General features: G+C 36.9%; 1 protein-coding gene across 1 annotated transcript in view; it reads left to right on the top strand.

Moving 5' to 3' along the window:
• LOC150088739 (tectonic-2-like) overlaps positions 1-22,867 on the top strand; it is a 351,050-nt gene that overhangs the window by 5,443 nt on the left and 322,740 nt on the right. The window contains exons 2-3 of the mRNA XM_090370296.1: positions 2,823-2,890; positions 10,229-10,340. Coding sequence (XP_090226422.1) covers positions 2,823-2,890; positions 10,229-10,340 — 180 coding nt within the window. The remainder of the gene's footprint in view (positions 1-2,822; positions 2,891-10,228; positions 10,341-22,867) is intronic.

Genomic DNA, 22,867 nt, shown 5'->3' on the forward strand with positions numbered 1-22,867 from the left:
AACAATAATCTTCTCTTTTGGTGAAGCGTTACTTATTCGAGGTAGTGCAATACATGGCAACTCGTTGTGAAGGAGGAGCACAATATGAGATACAGATAAAATGGTATCCCTTCAAACTACAAACATAGTTTTTTCATTTAAGAGTTTTCTACAGTGTATTTACACCAATATTATATACTCTATATATATGTATCTCTTAACAAGCAACACCATGTTCACGAGTCTTACCTAAGCATACATGCGAAGCATGCATGGACTGTCTAAAGTTACCTTGGGCTCACATCTGGTGAGTATGGGCTTGGCACATCCAGTGTCCTGAGCTGGATATCATTATTCTTCTCTTTCTTGGTGATTCCCTTCTATTTCTCTCTCTCTATCTCAGTGTAACAGGGGAATTTTTTTTTGGCTGGTGCAGCATAAGCCTCAGGCTTCCTTGCACCATGTAACTAATTAGTAATAGTAGTAATAATAAAGGTAATAGTACTGCATTAAAACTACATTTAATCTATAAATTTCTTAGTTACATACAAATTCAATGGAAAAAAGAAATAATAATTGCTGGATTTCTATTTGCCCCATTTTAATGAAATTTTGGAACAGCTCAACAAATGTTTCTAAAGGAATTAAATATAAAATTTCATGAAAATCTCTCCACTGGGAGCCGAGCTGTTACATGCAGACTGATGGATGGACATGGTGAAGACAGTAGATGCTTAGCATATACAGGGTATTTCAAAAGTGATGGTCAATAATTTAAAGGTGAACTGTACAGACTACAATATGCAAAAAAAGCCTAGTAAACGTGGGTCCTTAAGTGAATCGTTTTTGAGATATTGCACATTTCTAGTTGGGATCCACCACTGACAAGGTGAACTTTACAGAGTTGGGATCCACCACTGACTTGTTTGTTTAGGTTAGATTATGCTCATTCTCTCCATTTTCCCTCTCTCAATGCTCTGAGATGTAGCAGGCATACTAGTACTTGTCAAAGGATAGTCAATGCAGAAAGAGGTTACAGCAATGAAAAGTATGTGGACATGCACTTCATGTATGGTAAAGCCAACGGCAGTGCACTCGAGGCTGCACATTTGTACCAAGAAGTATTTCCCAGCCCAACAGGTGCACATCAATGCCTTAGAGAACATTGGTGCTTCGCATATGGAGTATGAGCAGGTAGGCCAGAAGCATAACACCTGATGTTGAGGAAAGGGTGTTAGAAAGAACATCCTGTAACATGTAACATCCTAAGGTGTTGAAACTAAAAATTAAAAATGTATTATCTTATGTTTAATAAAACCACCCTTATCTAAGGATTCACAGCTTTTTGTTAAACTAGTGCTCCCATAGTCAGTGGCGGACCTTAACAGAAAATGTGCATTATCTTGAAAATGGTTCATTTGTGGCCCGATGTTCACTGAGACTTTTTTGCTTATTTTAGTTTGTACTTTTCACCTTTAAATTATTGACCATCATTTTTTGAAACACCCTGTATATATATGCAGACATGCCTTAATAATACATTTTTATGTATGGAACTACATTGTATAAATAGTTATGCTGATGGTAATTGGAGTGCTATTGTTGCTCTTGTCAATGTCCAACCACTCAGTGTGGTATCTAGTCAATTAATGCAAAACTCCCTTAAAGGGTTTTGAAGGGCACAAATTGCAGTGATCATTAATCATTTCATAAAATCATTTAGTAATCATTTCACAAAACAGACACCAAAATTATAAATAACTACTGGTGTAACCACGATAATGAGAAAAGTAGAGAGGCTAATCTTGAAAATAAGAGTGTACAAAGTTTCAAGCACAGAAAAAGTACAGTGGTTGTTCAAAACAAATGAAATACATCTGTGTATTTTACTTGCATTGAAAGAGATTACACAAAACACTTTTTGTGTAGATTTAGTCTCGGTGCTGCATAAGCAAATCCACACGTCTGGAATTTAGGTGATTTCTCTTTAAATAACATCATTAACTGTTTGCTTTTATGTTTATGTATGAGAAAACATATCGCTCAGAACTACTTTTTAGGAGACCAAAGATTGGTAATCACAGAGAAAGATTACACTTGAGACTACTTATTGTTAACTAGACAAACATTTGGAGCAAATGGATAGGTGAAATGAAAAGAGGTTTTTTTTTTTTTTTTTTGGCTGATGCTGTATAAGCTGTCTTTCTTGCATCATATGCCTCTACTAATGCTAATGTTCTCACTGACTGTGTATGTAAGGAGGGAGTGATCACTGTCATGCAGTAAGTCAGCATCAGCACTTAACATGACTGGGTACTTTGTATTTATTTTCTGCTGCAAAAGTCATTCGTCTTGACATTTGTATTTACTTTCATACATGATTTATATGATTTATTGCTATATATGTATGTATAAAAATTATGTTCTAATTTAATGACTGTATAATTTCTTGTTTTGAATAAATCTGTTACTAGGGAAATCACTTGCAGATTATGAGATGTAAATAAATATCACATTTCTGTTTTCCTTAACATGGCTAGGCTTTCTTTTTTGAACCCAGTATTATATTTTTCTTTACAAATGCAGTTACTTCTACCATAGTATACTCTTTCTCTATTTAGAGTAGTCCATCTAAACCCTTACAAAAATCCTAGACTTGGGTAGAATAAATAGATGATTAGAATAGTCATTCTAATTAATTTATTTTGCTCAGGAATACAGCTTGATATTTCATATGAAAAATCGGTATAATAATATGTGTTGTATCAATTTTTTTCAAAATATAAAATTTTTTTAAAATGTGATACTTATACCAACACTTTTAAAATTAGCAAATTTTTTAGGTACTGAAAATCTAAGATTTCCAGATGCTATAGTGGTACTAGAAACTTATGGAATGGTAAACTTTAAAGTGAGTTGAAACTCAATTTGTTTGATTCTTATAATTTTTAATATGTAATTATTCTGACAGTGAGCTATATTTTACTTTTTATTGTGTTTTTTTTTATACATGTTTTTATCTTCTCTGTTCATTCTTTTTGTTATCTTCTCTGCTCAAGTAGTCATTTCAGAAGTTTCCCTATAGAAATGTATTATTTCTGATAATTAATAATCAACAATAAGAAATATTATTTGAAAAGCACATTTGATATGATGTTTCATTTTATTGTTTTGTGAAATAGCACACATATAACAACGATATAGTGGTTTTACCACTTGTTACTTGTTTGGGGAGTATGGGTTCAAATCCTGCCAGAGAGACACGAACACTTATGCAGATGTGATGCTCTGGTGAAATATGGCATAAGATGCTCATATGCCTTAAAACTAACAACAAATATATATAACAACATGATTCACTTGCAGGTAATGGAATCTTCACCACTTTCAATGCAATTGTGATATTCACCAACTTGTAGATTTGCTTTTGACTTTACATACTGAACTGACATTCACAATACATTTTGGTGTTTTACCTCTTCTGCATTCAGAAACAAATTGTAGCTCATATCTTGATTTTTGTGCATGATTTCAGTAGAGCCATCATCTTTTAAATTATCTGTTTAAGGATGAAATCAGTGAATTGAATAGTGCATGTACATGTTAAGGAAATATGTTCCCCATTCACCATAATTTATGGTGACTGTGGTTTCCATACTTTGGTGTGTCTTTGCTGTTTATAGATTTTTATAAGTATATAGTGTTTTATAGTCATCATGTGTCATTTTTTCCTTTTCTTATTTTACTAAACAAATATATTTTCTTTTTGTCAGGTGCATTTTCTTTTCTCTATTTTCTTATATATATTTTTTTTTTATTTTTATCTATATATTTTTTTTATTTTTATCAACTTCTCTTGGTGAACAAAGTACTTTTCTGTTTTTCACATACGTTACCATACTGATTTCCTATTTTCTAATAATTTTTTAATAATCTATTATCCATTTTTATATTTACCTCAAATAATTAGAATATTCCTTCTGTTTTATTATTTTTCAGTTATTATAATGTATTTGTTTTCATTGATAGAAATTGTCATATAGCCTTTTACATGAATTTATTTTGTATATAAATTGTTTCTTTCAATTGATGGTATATAAATTAATTGTCCTTCTCATTGCTATTTTGGTTTAGCATTAGTAGAGGCATTTGATGCAAGAAAACAAGCTTATGCAGCATCAGCCAAAAAAAAAAAAAATAAAGTAAAATAATAAAAAAGGCCTACGTGCTATGGATTCATTACGAAAATTTATTTTGTTTCACAGAGCAAACTAGAATTACAATTAATAAGCTTTCGGCTGGGAGGCAGCCTTCTTCAGATTGAAGAAGGCTGCCTCCCAGCCTTCTTCAATTTTCGTAAAGTAAAATAAATAAATAAAAAATAACCACTTCCACTTCACCCATCTGTTCGTTCGAAATACCTGTCCAGCTGAGCCTTAAACTTATTTAGGCTATCAACTTCCACGACAAGAGATGGAAGTCTGTTCCACCTACCAACCACCCGCTGGAAAATTTCTGCACATCTATCCTACATCTGTCTTTCCTCAATTTGAATTTATGCCCTCTCAGGTGATTATTCTGAGCAAGAGGAAGAATCCCATCAGCATTGAGCATGCTCAAACCATTCAAGGCTTTGTACACCTCTATCAGATCACCTCGCTGGTGCCTAGTCTCCAGACACCGTAATTCGCAAAACTTAAGCCTTTCTTCGTAAGAGCACCCCTTTGTTCCATTCACTAATCTTGTTGCCCTTCTCTGTACTCATTCCAGCAGCTCTACATCCTTCTTGAAATGAGGTCTCCAGGCCTGTATACAGTACTCTAGGTGTGGCCTGACCATTGCCTTATACAAGGGAATAATCACCTCCTTATCCCTGCTAGAAAAATTCCTATATATCATTGACAATACACCATGAGCTACTCTTGCAGCCCGTCTGCACTGCTCAGAGAACTTCATATCTGCCTGCACAATTATCCCCAGGACCCTTTCATTCTCTACCACTTTCAGTGTAGTACCACAAAGTTGATACGTTGCTCTGAGGTTGCTGTTTCCCATATGTAGTACTTTACATTTGTCAATGTTAAATTGCATTTGCCACCTCTCAGCCCATCTGCTCAACCTTTCCAGATCCTGTTGCAGCAGCATAGTGTCAGTAGTGTCCATGACAACCCTGCCAACCTTCGTATCGTCTGCAAACTTGGACATTAAGCTTGATATACCATCATCAATATCATTTATAAATACAGAAAACAATAAAGGACCCAACACTGAACCCTGAGGGACGCCACTAATAACATTAGTCCACGATGAGCAGTGTCCATTAATTACCACTCTCTGTCTTCTCCCCCTCAACCACCCCTTTATCCATAGCAGCAATTTGCCTCCAATGCCACACTGCTCCAATTTGTGCAGCAGTCTTCCATGTGCAACAGTATCAAAAGCCTTTCTAAGATCCAAGTATATAATATCAAAGTTATTCCCTGCATCCAGTTCTTTTGTGACTGCATCATAGTATCCAATCAAATTGGTCAGGCAAGACTTCCCCTTAACAAAACCATGCTGTGTCCGAGCTATAACTGAAGTCCTGTCTAGATGATCCTGCAGTGCTTCTTTAACCAGTGCCTCCATTAATTTTCCAGGAACAGAAGTTAAACTCACAGGTCTATAATTACTTGTGTCAGCCTTTGATCCTCCCTTGTGAATTGGGGTTACATTTTCACATCTCCAGTCCATGGGTAACTCCCCTGAGTCCAAGGAAGCTCTCATAATTATGGCTAAGGGTTTGCTGCCTCCTTTAATATAACTGGATAGATCCCATCCACCCCGGGTGCCTTTCTTGTGTTTATCTTCAACAATTTCTCCTCCACTTTACTCTCAGTTATTACAAGATTCTCTAGCTAATTGCTAGAGTTGAATACACCTCTGGCATTCCCCTCGCTGCATAACTCCTCATGGGTGAATGTTGATGCAAAATATTCATTTAGTTTGTTAGCTACCTGAGCAGGGTCATCAACAGTTGACCCATCGATATCAAGTGGACCAATCTGATTCATCCCCTTCCTTCTAGAGTTTACATAAGTAAAGAACTCTTTGCTGTTTTTCTTTGCATCCCTTGCCAAGGATCTCTCGTAATCTGCCTTCGCCTGCCTAACCTCCTTTGTAACTTGGTTACAGATCAACTTGTATCTATCATAGGCTTCTGTGTCACTTGTTAATTTGTATGTATCCCATGCATTTTTCTTCTCTGCCATATGCCTCATTAGTTCATCTGACATCCATTTAGGCCTAAACCTTGAACAATATTTCTTAGTTGGTATGTAAAGCCTAGTAGCTTCCAAGATAAGTTCTTTGAATGCTTCCCATTTTGAATTTGCTGTTGGTAACATCATTAGTTGATCCCACTGTATAGAATTTAAATACTGTCTCAGTCCATCGTAGTTGCCTTTACGAAAGCAATACCCCTTCCCTTTACCCCTAATGGTAGTTACCTCTTTGAGTAACTCCCACTTCAGAACACTGTGATCACTGCCACCTAGTGGTTCATTTATCTGCAGATTCTTAATGCATGAAGAATCACTACTGATAATCAGATCAAGAGCATTACTCCCTCTAGTTGCCTCCCGAACATGCTGATGTAGAAAACAATCATCCAATAAATCCACAAAAGCCTTGCTAGTGTGTGAGTGACCAGCCCCCAAATTCCAGTCAATATCTGGGAAATTAAAATCCCCCATTATAAGACTTTCTGATTTACTGGCCCACTCTATTTCTCTGTACAGTTTCTTATTATACTCATCAGAGTCACTAGGCCTATAGCACACTCCTACTCTCAATTTCGATCTTCCAATGCTTATGTCACACCAAACTGACTCGACACTGCACTGTCCAGCGACGTTGACCGGCTTCATTTCCTTGGATTTTATGTGTTTCTTAACTAATAGCATAACCCCTCCTCCCTTCCTATCCTGTCTATCCTTTCTGTAGACATTGTACTCCCCAAATTCCAGTTCTGCATTACTTATACCTGTGTGACACCACGTCTCTGAAATCCCAACAATATCTGCCTTTGATGTTTTGAGCAATACCTCAAGTTCATCAAATTTATTTACTAAACTCCTAGCATTGGTGTACATGCAAGTATACTTGCACCTGCTCTTCCTCTTAGCCACCCTAACACAACCCATGTGTTCACCTGTAACCCCATGATTCCCAGCAGTCTGAAATATCCTGCATCTTATTTTCCAGGCTGCTGCTCATTCCAATAGAAGGAGTGCAAGAATCACTTTCTCTTCTGTCAGTGGCTACTGTTAATCTATTAGTCCTTGTATCCCCCCAATCTAGCAGTTTTCCGACCCACCTAACACTGCCTCGATAGCATCAGCAAACATTCTTGCACCCTTTCTATTTAAGTGTATCCCATCCCTGTAGAAGCAGTCTCTCCTGTTAACAAGTACAGACCAGGCTGAAAAAAATTCTACCCCTTGAGCCCTGCACAATCTTTCCAGGGCCGAATTGATCGACAGGTTTCTTTTTAATTTTTTTGGACCTCTTCCATTTGTTTGTTTCTTTTGTTTTGTGATTTATAATATTATTTTTTTGTGTTTTGTAATGGGTATTATGTGCAGTTTGCACCCTTCAAAACCCTTAAAGGTTTTTGAAGGGCACATAGTAAACTTTCGAAATAATGGCACTTTCGGGGATTCAATGTGCCGTTATTTCAATTTATCCGTTATCTAGAAAGTTTTATTTATAATGTATTTAATGCATAAATAATGAGGCAAAATAAGAAATAGAGAGATTAAGAATAGAATTTTATTAATTGCGCATAAAAAAAACATAAACATGTTGATGATCCGGTGTTATATTCTTCCATCAATACACTTCTGCTTACAATCCATTCTATTTTCTTTATTATACCAAGTTTAGTCTGTGTGGGTAGCACAGTGGTATCGTCACCATCCTCCCCACACCAGGTTGAAAAGAACTGGGTTCGAATCATGTCGATGACGACTTTTATAGGCTTTTTTCACTCTGTAGCTGAGTTAGTGGGTCTTGGGTGTAGATAGCAACGTTTTTTCATCCAGAAAAACAGGAAAATTGAGCAGAGAACACGCAATTTACAGACACAATACACATGGGTATATAAATTAACTTTCCTGGTGACATTAATGTAATTTTATTACATTAGGGTCACCAGGAAAGTGTGGATTATATCAAGTGTGTCACTAAGCTTTAATGTTGTTATGAGGTTTATTAACTTTAGGAGCCACAGTGGGAGGTTTTTAATTTAAAATAAATGTAAAACAGCAGTATAATCTGTGATATCAGTACAGTATTCACTTTGAAAATGACGAATGTAAACAAATACAGCAATCACATGACTTGCCATTTTCTTTTTTCAGCACTGCAAGACATCTGTGCTGTATGTATACATCCGATCTCAATGTGCTGTTATTTGGGGTAGCATTATTTCAACAGTCTACTGTAATTGTGGTTTCTATATCTATCATTTTGCACTGTAGAGTCTCTAATTTTAGCCTAATTTCTCCTACAAATATAATATATTTGGCTTTTATAACCACGTGTAATCCTTTGCCCACTCATTTCATGTAGTCATTTGTTTTTGCTTAACAGTTCTCTTATATGCTGATATTTTTCATTTTATTTGTCATTATGACTTGTGCATGACAAAGGCTGATGTAATATTTAAGAACTTCCTCCAAATACTTTTATTGCCAATAAATAAATTTTTTTTAAAATTTTCATTACTTCATTTTTAAGATGTTCAGAATAACTTCAGCTTCACTTTTTCTCATGTTTTTGTTATGATAGTTTATTTTATAACCATCTCTAACCTTCTTTCTTTTCTTTTTCATTATTTTCTTCAATTTTTTTCCCTTCTTAATTCTTTAACTCTTCTTGAAGATTAAAAAGGAAGAGTGTGAAAAAAAAGAAGAGTTGTGTTAACTTTTAATTCTGCTTTGTTTTTAGGTAAGGCTGTATGGAAGATATTTTTTTCATTATCTTTAAAATTGCTGCTAGTTTTCTTTCCTTAGCTGTGTGTCTTCTAGTATTTAACCTCATCTATTTTACATAATAAAACACACCTGCGTGCTCTGGATTCATAATTTATTTTTATTTTTGTTACACAGAGCATTAAAACTATGATAAATGAATTAGCTTTCGGCTGGGTGGCAGCCTTCATCAGATTAAAATACTTTGAATGGCAGTTGGAATAGAGATGCACTGCCAGGATGGTGCGTGAGGCACGTGGTTAATTGTTTGTTGATGTTTGTGGCTGTGACGTATGGTGGTGACGTGGCCAGCGTTTGTCTATGGACAGAATCACTGCTTCTGTGATGGGGTTAAGTTGACAACCACTGTTCCTGTTCAACGAGGTATCCAAGCATTTTATACTTAACGATTCCAACCAGGTGCGCCTTAGGTAATGGTGGGACTTGTCTACAACCACGACATCGCGGTGTGGGTCGATGTCGTGGTGGGTTGTCCAGACATGCGCACCTGGTTGGAATCGTTAAGTATAAAATGCTCGGATACCTCGTTGAACAGGAACAGTGGTTGTCAACTTAACCCCATCACAGAAGCAGTGATTCTGTCCATAGACAAACGCTGGCCACGTCACCACCATACGTCACAGCCACAAACATCAACAAACAATTAACCACGTGCCTCACGCACCATCCTGGCAGTGCATCTCTATTCCAACTGCCATTCAAAGTATTTTAATCTGATGAAGGCTGCCACCCAGCCGAAAGCTAATTCATTTATCATAGTTTTAATGCTCTGTGTAACAAAAATAAAAATAAACTCATCTATTTTTTTTAAATTTTTTTATAAAGCAAGTGTGGATTTATTTGATTTGAACAAATAGTTAAAATGGACACAACTAGACTTTCTGGCAGAAATGAATCTTTCTAATCATGTGTTTCTTTTCTGCTGCAATGAGTGGCGAGTACTTTTTTATATGTCAAATTACTTTTGTATGTTATTTTGGGTCACTAATTGCAGCTCATAGTTTAGTTTAATTCTGCCTCTAAAGAGAGGGAAGTAGCTTCTTTTATGTTAGACTATGTTATAAATCTTTTTCCAAATTATAAATCAGCAAATTCTGTCAACCAGAAACTCACAGTTGTGTATTAATTTCTCAGCTTTGTTACCTGCATTTATCTGGGAAAATTGACCTTTAATTGCTACATCCATTTAAATTATGTTTATACTTCTATTTCAGACATTCCTTTTTGGCACAGAACTTTCATTAGGGGTGTTACTTTGTCACGCACAAACTGTTCCTACATATCATGAAGCAATAATGTTGTCTCGTGATCAAGCATGTTTAATAGGTTAGTAATTTAATTTATTATAACATAAAGTTCTAATATAATATAAAATTCATTTAATGAAACATACTTGTAAATTTGATTTTTTGGCTGTTTTTTATTAATTGTTTCAAAGAACTAAAATATAGAAATCAGTATGAGAAAAGAAGTGTAGATTATTTTAAATTTTTATATTTATGCAATTATTATGCATCTTTTGACTTTTTATTTTATATTTAATTGATTTATTAGCATATATTTCTCTTTCAGCTTATTTTGAAATGTGTTTCAGTGATGAGAGGGTATTTTTTTAACTTTGTTGATAATATATTTTTAATGATTCCCATAATTTCAGCCTAAATTCTAAATTGCAAAATTCTCTGGTACTCTTGAAACTTACTTTTAATTATACTTTTTTATCTAATGGTCTATGAATGCTAAAATATTTGTACATTTAAAGTCTTATGAAAAAGGGATTTAAGTGAATGGATCTGTACTCTGTAATGTTTATCAGTGTTTCTTTAACTATGTTACAAGGACCCCTCCTCCTTCCAAAGACCATCGAGGTATTTTAGGGGCTAGCAAATAATGCCAGAAATTTCTTTTAAAAATCTTATGAAGAGTTTTGGTGGAGCAAACAATCTTTGAAGCTCAGAGAGAGTCCTTAGGACATAAAAATTTTGGGAATCATTATTTTGCAGGGTGTTTGGAAAGCATATCCTTTCCTCACTATTAAAATGAATTGTAATAAATGTAAATAATAAAAAAATGGTCACTGGCAACAATTATCCAGCCTAGATAAGTGTATGCACTGCCATTTTCCTATTGTAAAATTATGTCTTCGAAAGTGGTATGATAATTTATGTAGCATTCCTGGAGCAGTGCCATTTATCATTGGGGCCACTTTTTTTAATGAACAGTTCCATAATGCATTGTCATACGATAACAGATCTAGGCTTCATGGCTGCCAGAAAAGAGGGTCAGGTGAAATTTGCAAGCTACAACCTGTCCACTTATCTCAGAACCCCCTGCTAATGAATTCTTGCACATTGATTGTAAAATGAATAGTGTCCCCCATCTTGTTAAAACCACACCTGATCTAGTAACCCTAATGGGAATATAGTGCTTTGTAGCTTCCCCTTGAAAAGATTGGGCATTGGCAGTCAAATTAATTCTTCTTTCCCAGGTATTTCCATTAGTTTTTTATTAGGCAACTTTCATTTTATTCATTCTAATTATTGAGTCACATACCATCTTACTAATTTTTATATTTTCCTTCTTTTTGTATTATTTTTTTTTCAATGCAGGTGAATTTTATTTTACTGCTTTAAAATTGTTAAATCATATTTCCTGTCTGGTTGGTGTTGACAAGAACGTTGTTTGTATAACAAATATTCTTTCCCATGATTAGAACAGCTTTAACTTCAAGTGTTGCAATTTCAGAAAGAGTTACAAAAAGATTTTATAATATAAGGTATATTTTTCTGCCACTTAAAACAAATGTCAGCTTGTTAACAGTTAAGTTTAGTGGCATTTTGTTGTTGGTCATGGATTTTTTGCTTTTCTGCTTGATAATAAATGGAGATTGCTCAAATTTTTAGTTATGTAGACAAAAAAAAGTTTGAAATATCCAAAAAGAACCTTTTTTTTATTATTATTAAAGAAGGCTGTCCCAATTAGCTTTCCTGGTAACCCCACCATCCATTGCAGTACTGTACAGGTAATTTATAGCATATACTACTGCTAGTTGTTTATCGTTCCCGGTACATACAGACAGCCGGGGATCATTTTCCAGCGTATGTTCTGCCGGCATACTGATAACGTTATACACAGCAGCAATACGATGCCCTAAATTTGAAGGATATATCAGTTTATTAGTTCATATTTCAATGAAACAGCAAATACAGAATAAATATAATACCCCCAATTTGGAGGGTATATCAGTTGATTAATTCATAATGAGACAGCTATTTTGCACTAAAACTGATCATGGGTCTGCTGATCTTGATTAGAGGATAAGTCTTTCTCACGGAAATATTAAATATTTCCGTGAGAGGAAATATTTAACTGTTTCACCTTGCCACAGAAAGTCGACATAAAATCACAGTAGTCCTGAAGCCAATTTGACCCATGTGATGTGATTGATTGATTGATTTGGTAGTTGTTGGCGCATCGGCTTCTGTGGCCATATTGCACCTCCCAAGGTTTTTGCAGTACTTTGATCCAAGCCCGAGGCGGGAATCGAACCCGCGACCTTTGGGTTGCCGGGCAGGTACTTTACCCACTCGGCTAGCCCGGTCGGCGCCCATGTGATGTACTGAAGGTGAATGTCAATATTTGACTCTCCATCTTCTGTCCAGAAGGTGGTATGTTCTGATGGTCTGTTGTGAAGCACCAGTTCCCAGCAAATTATCACCTCCTCCAGTGCACATCCTCTCTCATCAGTAAAGTGGCTGTACCAAAGCTTATTCTTAGAGTTGCTATCCATAACAGAATGAGCCATTCTCCTCTTAGATGTTCCAATAAACTCTCATTGTGATCAAGATGCAGAGCAGTATCCTCATTGTGTCTACAATACACAGAGGCCAAATAGAATTTTTGATTTTCATACTCAACACAGACACTGCAAACAGTCCAGAAAGAATCTAGTGCTGTCATAGTCGTTATTAAATATAACTAATGCAGTTTGGAGATGACTCTGGTTGCCAACGAGAATTTCATCACTCCTCCCTCCAACTCATATGGCTTCTGTTACAACATCAAGCCCATTAGCATTAAAGACTACTCTCAATTCATCAGCCACCACCTGAGAATATTGGCCATGTATTTGCACTATATGCAACCCATTCCTCTCATCACCCAAATTTTTTGCTCATACTCCTGCTTGATCGTTCGACTCATAGTTTGAAATGATAACAAATTGTGACTAAATGAAATGCATTCAGCCTGTAAGACATCAAGCCTAAGAACCCTTCCCTGATTCAATAGATATTTGTAGATGCGCCCAGAAACTTTAGTATCCAGTTTCTGTCCATCTTTGCCTTGTTTGTGCTTCCAAACCATAATATCACCTCACTGTCCATCTCCAATCTGCTTATGCCCATATGACTCAGGTTCATATCACAATTCTCTAAAGAATTCCTCCTTGTTTACCTCAGTATCCACATCATAAATAATAACTTTGGGTCCAGGGTGCTTTGGTTTTGAAAAATTCACACTTAAGCACCAGATTCTCTCTCATTACTCTTTACTTGTTCCACATCATATTCGTTCTTCATTTCCAATACAATTCCTTTTTCCACTATCTGTCTTACTATGTTTAACATTCCCTTCATCGCCTTCTCCACTCGAACATCTTTACTGGTTTTAAAGGTTGAATTATCCTTAGCTTTGATAATAATGCAATGATTTTCACCAGGAGGCTTAATGTTAGTCTGCACTAGACCTGTCTTAGTAGTAGTAGTAGTAGTAGTAGTAGTAGTAGTAGTGGCACTTGATGCAAGAAAGCAAGTGTAGGAGCTTATGCAGCATCAGCCAAAAAAAAAAAAAAAAAAAAAATCACACCATACCCTCCAATTGCCTGTCCAGTTCCTCCTTAAATTTATTTAACCTATCAACTTCCACAACGACAGATGGAAGTTTGTTCCAGCAATTAACCACCCGCTGGCTAAAGGCAAATTTCCGCACATCTATTCTACATCTATCCTTTCTTAATTTGAACTTATGTCCCCGTAGGTTCGTATTCTGAACAAGTGGGAGGATCCCATCAGAATTCAGCGTGCTCAACCCATTCAAGGCCTTATAGACCTCAATCAGATCACCGCGCAGGTGCCTAGTCTCCAGCCACTGCAATTTGCAGAACTTAAGCCTCTCTTGGTAAGAGGATCCCTTCATTCCCCTCACCAATCGTGTTGCTCTTCTCTGTACACGCTCAAGCAAATCTACATCCTTCCTAAAATGAGGCTTCCAGACCTGTACGCAGTACTCAAGGCGTGGCCTGACCATTGCCTTATACAGAGGGACAATCACCTCCTTTTCCCTGCTAGCAAAATTCCTATATATCATTGACAAAACCCCATGACCTGCCCTAGCAGCCTGTCTACATTGCTCAGAAAACTTCATATCTGACTGCACAATTACTCCCAGGTCTTTTACATTTTCTACCACCTTAAGTGTAGTACCACACAGTTGGTACGTTTCTCTGGGGTTACTTCTACCCATATGCAGTACTTTGCATTTGTCAAGGTTAAACTTCAGTTGCCACTTCTTAGCCCATCTGCCCAAATTATCTAGATCCTGTTGCAGTAGCACACTGCCATTACTGTCATTAACAACCCTGCCAACCTTCGTGTCATCTGCAAACTTTGACATTAAGCCTGATATACCTTCATCAATATCATTGATAAATATACAAAACAACAGTGGACCCAACACCGAACCCTGTGGGACTCCACTAATAACATTAGTCCACAAAGAGCAACACCCATTGATTACCACCCTCTGTCTTCTCCCACTTAACCATCCTTTTATCCATTGTAGCAACTTACCCTTAATACCATTCTGCTCCAATTTGTACAGTAGTCTTCCATGCGCAACAGTGTCAAAAGCTTTCCTGAAATCCAAGTATATGATATCAAAATTATTTTTTGCATCCAGTTCCTTTGTGACCACATCATAATAACCAATCAAATTTATCAGACAAGACTTTCCCTTAACAAACCCATGCTGTGTCTGAATTATTGCTGCAGTCTTGTCTAGATGATCCTGCAATGCATCTTTAACCAGTGACTCCATTATTTTACCCGGAACAGAAGTTAAACTAACTGGTCTGTAATTATTCTTGTCACCCTTCGAACCTCCTTTGTGAATTGGGGATACATTTGCACATCTCCAGTCCGTGGGAACCTCCCCTGAATCCAAGGATGCTCTCATAATTATGGCTAAGGGTTTGCTTAGTTGCTTTGCCGCCTCCTTTAATATAACTGGATAGATCCCATCCGCCCCAGGTGCCTTTCTTATGTTTAACTTCAACAATTTCTCCTCCACTTTGCTCTCAGTTATTACAAAATCATTAAGCACACTGCTACAATTTGATAATCTTCTTCCATTTTCAAACTGTAATGATTTTCTCATCAGACACCACTCCTGCAGAATCAGAATTCCTAACAACATCACTGTACAGCATTTCCCTTCCCAGTTTGTCATTCTTATATGAATGTGTATTGAAGATATATTCTGTAAGTCTTATTTGCATCTGGTACATTTTAATCATACTATTGAAATTCAAAATTTTCTCTTTAAAGCTTTCATTTTGAACTGCTAACTCAATTGCAGCACTTTCCAGATTCTCCCACTGTGATAGGATTTTACTTATTACCACTCCACTAATACCATTCTCTTTATCGAAAAGAAAGTTATATGTTAGTCATCTCAGTTATCGTGCACAAGCATGGCCTGCCACAACTATCACCACTAGTAACACTGTGATCATCTTCTGAGTCTTGAACGCTCTCATCCAGTTTGAAATCAGGCATTAACTTCACATTCACTTTTTCAACCACAGGCCAAATCTCCTGCACAGAATCAGGGCATTGAATTCTACTTAAATCTTCAATATTTGTCATTTTTCATGTTGATCGTGCTCAGTAAGAGCAAGATCCATATCAATATTTCTGATAGACAATTTAAGCATCGAGCTTCTTGAAAGGGTGCAAAGACAGGTAACTCGCCTGGTGAGATCGGCAAAAGGGCGTCCTTATGAAGAAAGACTTCGAATATGTGGGTTGCAGAGTTTGGAAACTAGACACCTTAGAGGAGATTTGATTGAGGTGTTTAAGGCTCTGAGAGGCATCAGTAAAATGAATGAGGACGAAATTTTCAAGATTATAAATGATGTTAGAACTAGGGGACATAAATTCAAGTTACGGGGGGAAATGTTTAGATTGGACTGCAGGAAATTTTATTTTAGCCAGCGAGTTGTAAATTACTGGAATAGGTTGCCTACATGGGTGGTAGAGGCTGACAGTTTGGGGAAATTCAAAGGTCATCTGGATAGTACCTTCGGGTGAGGGAAGCGCATAGGATGATAGATTTAATTTCCTTTTCTTTTATTAATTATTATTATTTATTTATTTATTTTATTTATTTATTTTTTATCATTGTTTTATTTGGGTTTTTTTTTTTTTTTTTTTTCTTTTGGCTGGTGCAGCATAAGCCATAGGCTTTCTTGCACCATGCGGCCATTACTAATACTAATAATGCTATCAAGAACTGCTTGCACCTCCTGCAATTTATGATCTCATTTGCATCATGCTTGGCATGTTTCTATCTCTAAGATTCATGTCTCTAGTTGATGTGACCACCAGTGAGTCTGGAGTCCTGGTGAGAATTTCACTGTCTGCTCCTTTTTGATCATTCCTTGTTAATACTATTGCAGAGTATGGTTCATTCACCTGAACACATAGACTAATAGCTTAACTAGAGCTGCAGGCAGAGGCAAAAGTGATTCTTGTACTGCTACTACTGGTATATGCAGTAGTCTGGAAAGCAAGGTGTCTAGGACTTCAGGCCCTGCTGCAGGTCATCATGGAACAAATAAATACATGGATTGTTTTAGGGTAATTAAGAGTAAGAATGTGTGCATGTACACTAATACTAGGAGCACTGTACATAAATTTGATGAATTTGAAGTACTGTCAAATGCAGACATTGTAGGAATAGCAGAAACAAGGTGTCACTCAGACATAATTAATGTCTGAGTGACACCATGAATTGGAATATGGAGAGTACAATGTATACTGGAAGGACAGACAGGAGAGGTAGAGGGGTTATGCTCTTAGTTAAGAAGCATATTAAAACTAAGGCAGTGCATCCAGTTGACATGAGTGACAAGTGCAATGTTGAGTCAGTTTGGTTTGATATAAGGAAAACAAAACTAATGACTGTGATGAGTATGCCAAACAGCTATACAGGGAAATAGAGTGGGCCAGCAAATCAGAATGTCTCATAATGGGGGATTTTAATTTTTCCAGATGTTGGCTGTAATTTGTGGGTTGGTCACTCACACCCTAGCAAAACTTTTGTGGATTTCTTGGATGGCTGTTTTGTAATGCAGCATGTTAGGGAGGCAACCAGAGGAAGCAGTACTCTTGATCTGGTTATCAGCAGTGATTCTTCATGCATTAAGAATCTTCAGGTAAAACCTCCACTGGATGGCATTAATCACAGTGTACTGATTTAATTAAAGACATAACCACTGTCAAGGATAAAGGGAAAGGCTTTTTCTTTTGTAAAGGTGACTGCATTGGTCTCAGACAGTTTTTAAATTCTGGGCAGTGGGACCAACTGACAATGTTACCAACAGCAAATTCAAAATGGGAAGTATTCAGGGAAGTAATCAATGAAGCTACTAGGCTTTTCATACCAACAAAGAAATACTGTTCAGTGCTTAGACCTAAATATGTCAGATGAACTATTGATACATTTGGCAGAGAAGAAAAGTACATGGGATGCAGGTAAATTATCAGGTGATACAGAAGCCTATGTTAGATATAAATTAGTCTATAATCAAGTCACAAGGAGTTTCAGCAAGCTAAGGCAGATTATGTGAAGTCTCTGGCAAAGAAAAACAGCAGACTTCTATGCTTATATTAACAGTAGAAGGAAGGGGTTGAATCATATTGGGTCACTTGATCTCTGTGGGTTAACTGTTGATGAGACTGCTCAGGTTGTGGAAAAATTGAACAGGTATTTTGCATCCACAGTCACACATGGGAAATTCTTTAGGGGAGGGGATGCCCAAAGTTTATCAAACTCTTTTGTTATCACAAAGTCACTCAGGAGCTAAATGACTTTGTGATAACTGAAAAGAAAGTGTAGAAGAAATTGTTTAAGATGAACATAAAAAAGCACCTAATCCAAATGAGCCAGCATTTATTTATTTATTTTTAATGCTGGTGCCATAAAATAATTACAGTAAGTGCTGGTTAATGTGATTATGTTTGCAAATTGAATTTTGATTCTATTAAACGGCAATTCTAATAAGCGACAATCGGAGAAATATTATTCACAGGCTATAAAAATGAAGATATGAAGCACCAGTTTACACTTTTATTACTTTACCAGTTAACAAAATTAAATGATACATGAAAATCAATAAACAAAACTGAATGATGAATCGCCAAATGACCAAAACTGAATGCTGTCCAACTCAACTACTGTTGCTGAAAAGAATGAGAGATCTTGCAATAAAGAAACTAAGTTCAAAAATGGTGCAGCAAAAAATATGTAATTATTTTCATTAAAGGCCTATAGATATGTGTTATCGTTGCCGACAAGTTCCATTTGTTTTATTACCTAGTGTTTTTATTTCTAAACTTAAACAATTTTTTTTAGTCTTCATAACAGTATTTTTGATAAGTTCGAAAATCCGAACAAATCGGAAGTACGAACTACCCCCAGTCCCAATTAGTTCGGATTATCAATGCTCTACTGTATATAAATGATATTGATGAAGATGTATCAGGCTTAATGTCTAAGTTTGCAGATAATACAAAGGTTGGCATGGTGGTTGACAACACTCATCAGGTTAAGCTACCACAACAAGATCTAGGAAAATTGGGTCAATGGGCAGAGAAATGGCAGTTGAAGTTTGACATTGACAAATGCAATGTACTGCACATGTGTAAGCAAGGTACAGTCATTAGCAGTAACCCCAAGTAACTTATCAACTGTGTGGTACTACACTCAGGGTAGTGGAGAATGAAAAAAGACCTGGTGGTAATAGTGCAGTCAGACATGAAATTCTCTGAGCATTGCAGATGTGCTACCAGGACAGTTCATAGGGCCTTGTCAATGATATACAGAAACTTTGCTAGCAGAAATAAGGAGGTGATTATCCCTTTGTATAAAGCCATGATTAAGCTGCATCTTGAGTACTGTATACAGATCTGTGGCCTCACTTTAGGAAGGATGTAGATCTGTTGGAATGTGTGCAAAGAAGGGCAACCAGACTTGTGAAGGGAACAAAAGGGTGCTCTTATGAAGAAAGACTTCAGTTCTGCAAATTGTAGTGTCTTGAGACTAGGCACCTGAGGAGCTGATTGAGGTGTTTAAAGCTTTGAATGGATTGAGTAAGCTGAATGTTAATGGCATTTTTTCACTTTCTGAGACTACACATGAGGGGGCATAAATTCAAGTTAAGGAAGGATGGTTGTAGTATAGATGAGTGGAAGTTTGCCTTCAGCCAGTGGGTGGTTGATTGTTGGAACCGGCTTCCATCTGTTGTTTTGTGTAAGTGGATGAGTTGAATAAATTCAAGGAAGAACTAGACAAATTCTTGGAAGGTATGGATAGGCGAACTGTGTAGGTTTTTTTTTTTTTTTTTTTTTGGCCGATGCTATAAAAGCTTACTTTCTTTCATTTGCCATTACTACTACTATATGTAGATTGCAGGCTGTTTTCCAATGCAACACCAGACACAACATCCTTCCAGTACTTACTCAATGTCTGTGTTTCATCAGCAACCAGCTAATGAGATGTCTTAGTCACCTTCACCAAGGTTCTAATGTAGTTGTCATCCTTGTGCTTGGGCTAAAGTTTCCATTTTAGCTTTTTCTTCCTCTCATTTTTTTTTCTTAAATCTATTTTCATGCCTGTAGTCCTCACACTTATCCAGACAAATTATTAGCATGTCTGCGATACCTGCTAGACATCACGTTTATCCTTTTTGAAATTTGCGTACCAGTTCTTTAGTTCTTTCTCAACTCCACTTGAGACTATCTGATCAAGTTGAGACAGTCCTAAATCCTCATTACTTTTAATTTCAACAATGTGATCCATTTCTTTATTTAGAGTTTGAGCTCTGTTAGCTGCCATTATTTATGAAAAATTGTACAGTTCAATGTATCAAAGGGGATGAATATGATTGGTCCACTTGACATCGATGGTTCGACTGTTGATGATCCTGCTCATATAGCAAACAAACTGAATGAGTATTTTGCATCTACATTCACACGTGAGGAATTATTACAATTTGAAAATGGAAGAAGGTTATCAAATTGTAGCAGTGTGCTTAATGATTTTGTAATAACTGAGAGCAAAGTGGAGGAGAAATTGTTGAAGTTAAACACAAGAAAGGCACCTGGGGTGGATGGGATCTATCCAGTTATTTTAAAGGAGGTGGCAAAGCAACTAAGCAAACCCTTAGCCATAAATATGAGAGCATCCTTGGACTCAGGGGAGGTTCCCACGGACTGGAGATGTGCAAATGTGTCCCCAATTCACAAAGGTGGATCGAAGGGTGACACGAGTAATTACAGACCAGTTAGTTTAACTTCTGTTCCGGGTAAAATAATGGAGTCGCTGGTTAAAGATGCATTGCAGGATCATCTAGACAAGACTGCAGCAATAATTCAAACACAGCATGGGTTTGTTAAGGGAAAGTCTTGTCTGACAAATTTGATTGGTTTTTATGATGTGGTCACAAAGGAACTGGATGCAAAAAATAATTTTGATATCATATACTTGGATTTCAGGAAAGCTTTTGACACTGTTGCGCATGAAAGACTACTGTACAAATTGGAGCAGAATGGTATTAAGGGTAAGTTGCTACAATGGATAAAAGGATGGTTAAGTGGGAGAAGACAGAGGGTGGTAATCAATGGGTGCTGCTCTTCGTGGACTAATGTTATTAGTGGAGTCCCACAGGGTTCGGTGTTGGGTCCACTGTTGTTTTGTGTATTTATAAATGATATTGATGAAGGTATATCAGGCTTAATGTCGAAGTTTGCAGATGACACAAAGGTTGGCAGGGTTGTTAATGACAGTAATGGCAGTGTGCTACTGAACAGGATCTAGATAATTTGGGCAGATGGGCTAAGAAGTGGCAACTGAAGTTCAACCTTGACAAATGCAAAGTACTGCATATGGGTAGAAGTAACCCCAGAGAAACGTACCAACTGTGTGGTACTACACTTAAGGTGGTAGAAAATGAAAAAGACCTGGGAGTAATTGTGCAGTCAGATATGAAGTTTTCTGAGCAGTGCAGACAGGCTGCTAGGGCGGGTCATGGGGTTTTGTCAATGATATATAGGAATTTTGCTAGCAGGGAAAAGGAGGTGATTGTCCCTTTGTATAAGGCAATGGTCAGGCCACGCCTTGAGTACTGCGTACAGGTCTGGAGGCCTCATTTTAGGAAGGATGTAGATTTGCTTGAGCGTGTACAGAGAAGAGCAACACGATTGGTGAGGGGAATGAAGGGATTCTCTTACCAAGAGAGGCTTAAGTTCTGCAAATTGCAGTGGCTGGAGACTAGGCACCTGCGCGGTGATCTGATTGAGGTGTATAAGGCCTTGAATGGGTTGAGCATGCTGAAATCTGATGGGATCCTTCCACTTGTTCAGATTACCAACCTACGGGGACATAAGTTCAAATTAAGAAAGGACAGATGTAGAATAGATGTGCGGAAATTTGCCTTTAGCCAGCGGGTGGTTAATTGCTGGAACAAACTTCCATCTGTCGTTGTGGAAGTTGATAGGTTGAATAAATTTAAGGAGGAACTGGACAGGCATTTGGAGGGAATGGTGTGATTTTTTTTTTTTTTTTTTTTGGCTGATGCTGCATAAGCTCCTACACTTGCTTTCTTGCATCATGTGCCACTACTACTACTACTACTACTATCTGTATGTGTTAGTTTGTCATATATAGAAGAAAACAGAGACAACATAACATGCTATGTAATGGGAAGTCACAACAAACTCTGTGAAATTCAGGCAGTGCTAAAAGTTCTCTCTTTTTTTTCATAAATATTTCATTTACTGTACCATAATGTTATGCTGCCAGTTAGAATCATATGCCTCAAAAGTGCTAAATAGATATGTCTATATCCTTAGAATCAGAAAGGCACTATTTCAAGATCCAGAATAGCCCACAGCTCATAGATAGTGCCATATCTCAAGTCACGAAGCATATGAACCTGCCCATCATGGTTGAATGACCAGTAACAGCTGCAGTATCTGTAACTATTAGAAATATTGGTTGTGAAATATTAGGTTGTAACCCAAATCTTACTGATATATTTCAATGTGAATTATTATTATAAATATTCATTTTCACTTTAAAACAACACCCAAGGTGGCATCAGCATCACTCTCTCCTAGCTAGCAGGTACTATTTAAAGTGCTAATGTGGCTTCCAAGCTTCTATATAAGGTAACTGAAATCCATTCAGGAATTAAAATCCAACCATTCCTACTTCTTTGAAGTCTATAAACACAATAAGTGTCATCACCCGCACAACCCTTATAAGAGGCACTACATCCCCATTTGGAAGAGTCATCCCAATTCAAATTATAAGGCAACAATCCTATCCAATTGACTCCTTATGCTAAAGCATAGGTGGCCATTACCTGTAAAACAGTTGGAGAACTTTCTAGGCATCTCCGTAGCCAGGTGGGAAGAAGCAGCAGTGCGTAGCACACGCTTCTTGATTAGACCTGGGTTCGAGCACATCACCACCAAATACGGAGGATGCGGAAAGGTCAGAGAATGACC

Source organism: Mastigoproctus giganteus, chromosome 3 (assembly GCF_048544385.1).
Source record: "Mastigoproctus giganteus isolate SK-2022 chromosome 3, ASM4854438v1, whole genome shotgun sequence".
Classification (NCBI taxonomy): Eukaryota; Metazoa; Arthropoda; class Arachnida; order Uropygi; family Thelyphonidae; genus Mastigoproctus; species Mastigoproctus giganteus.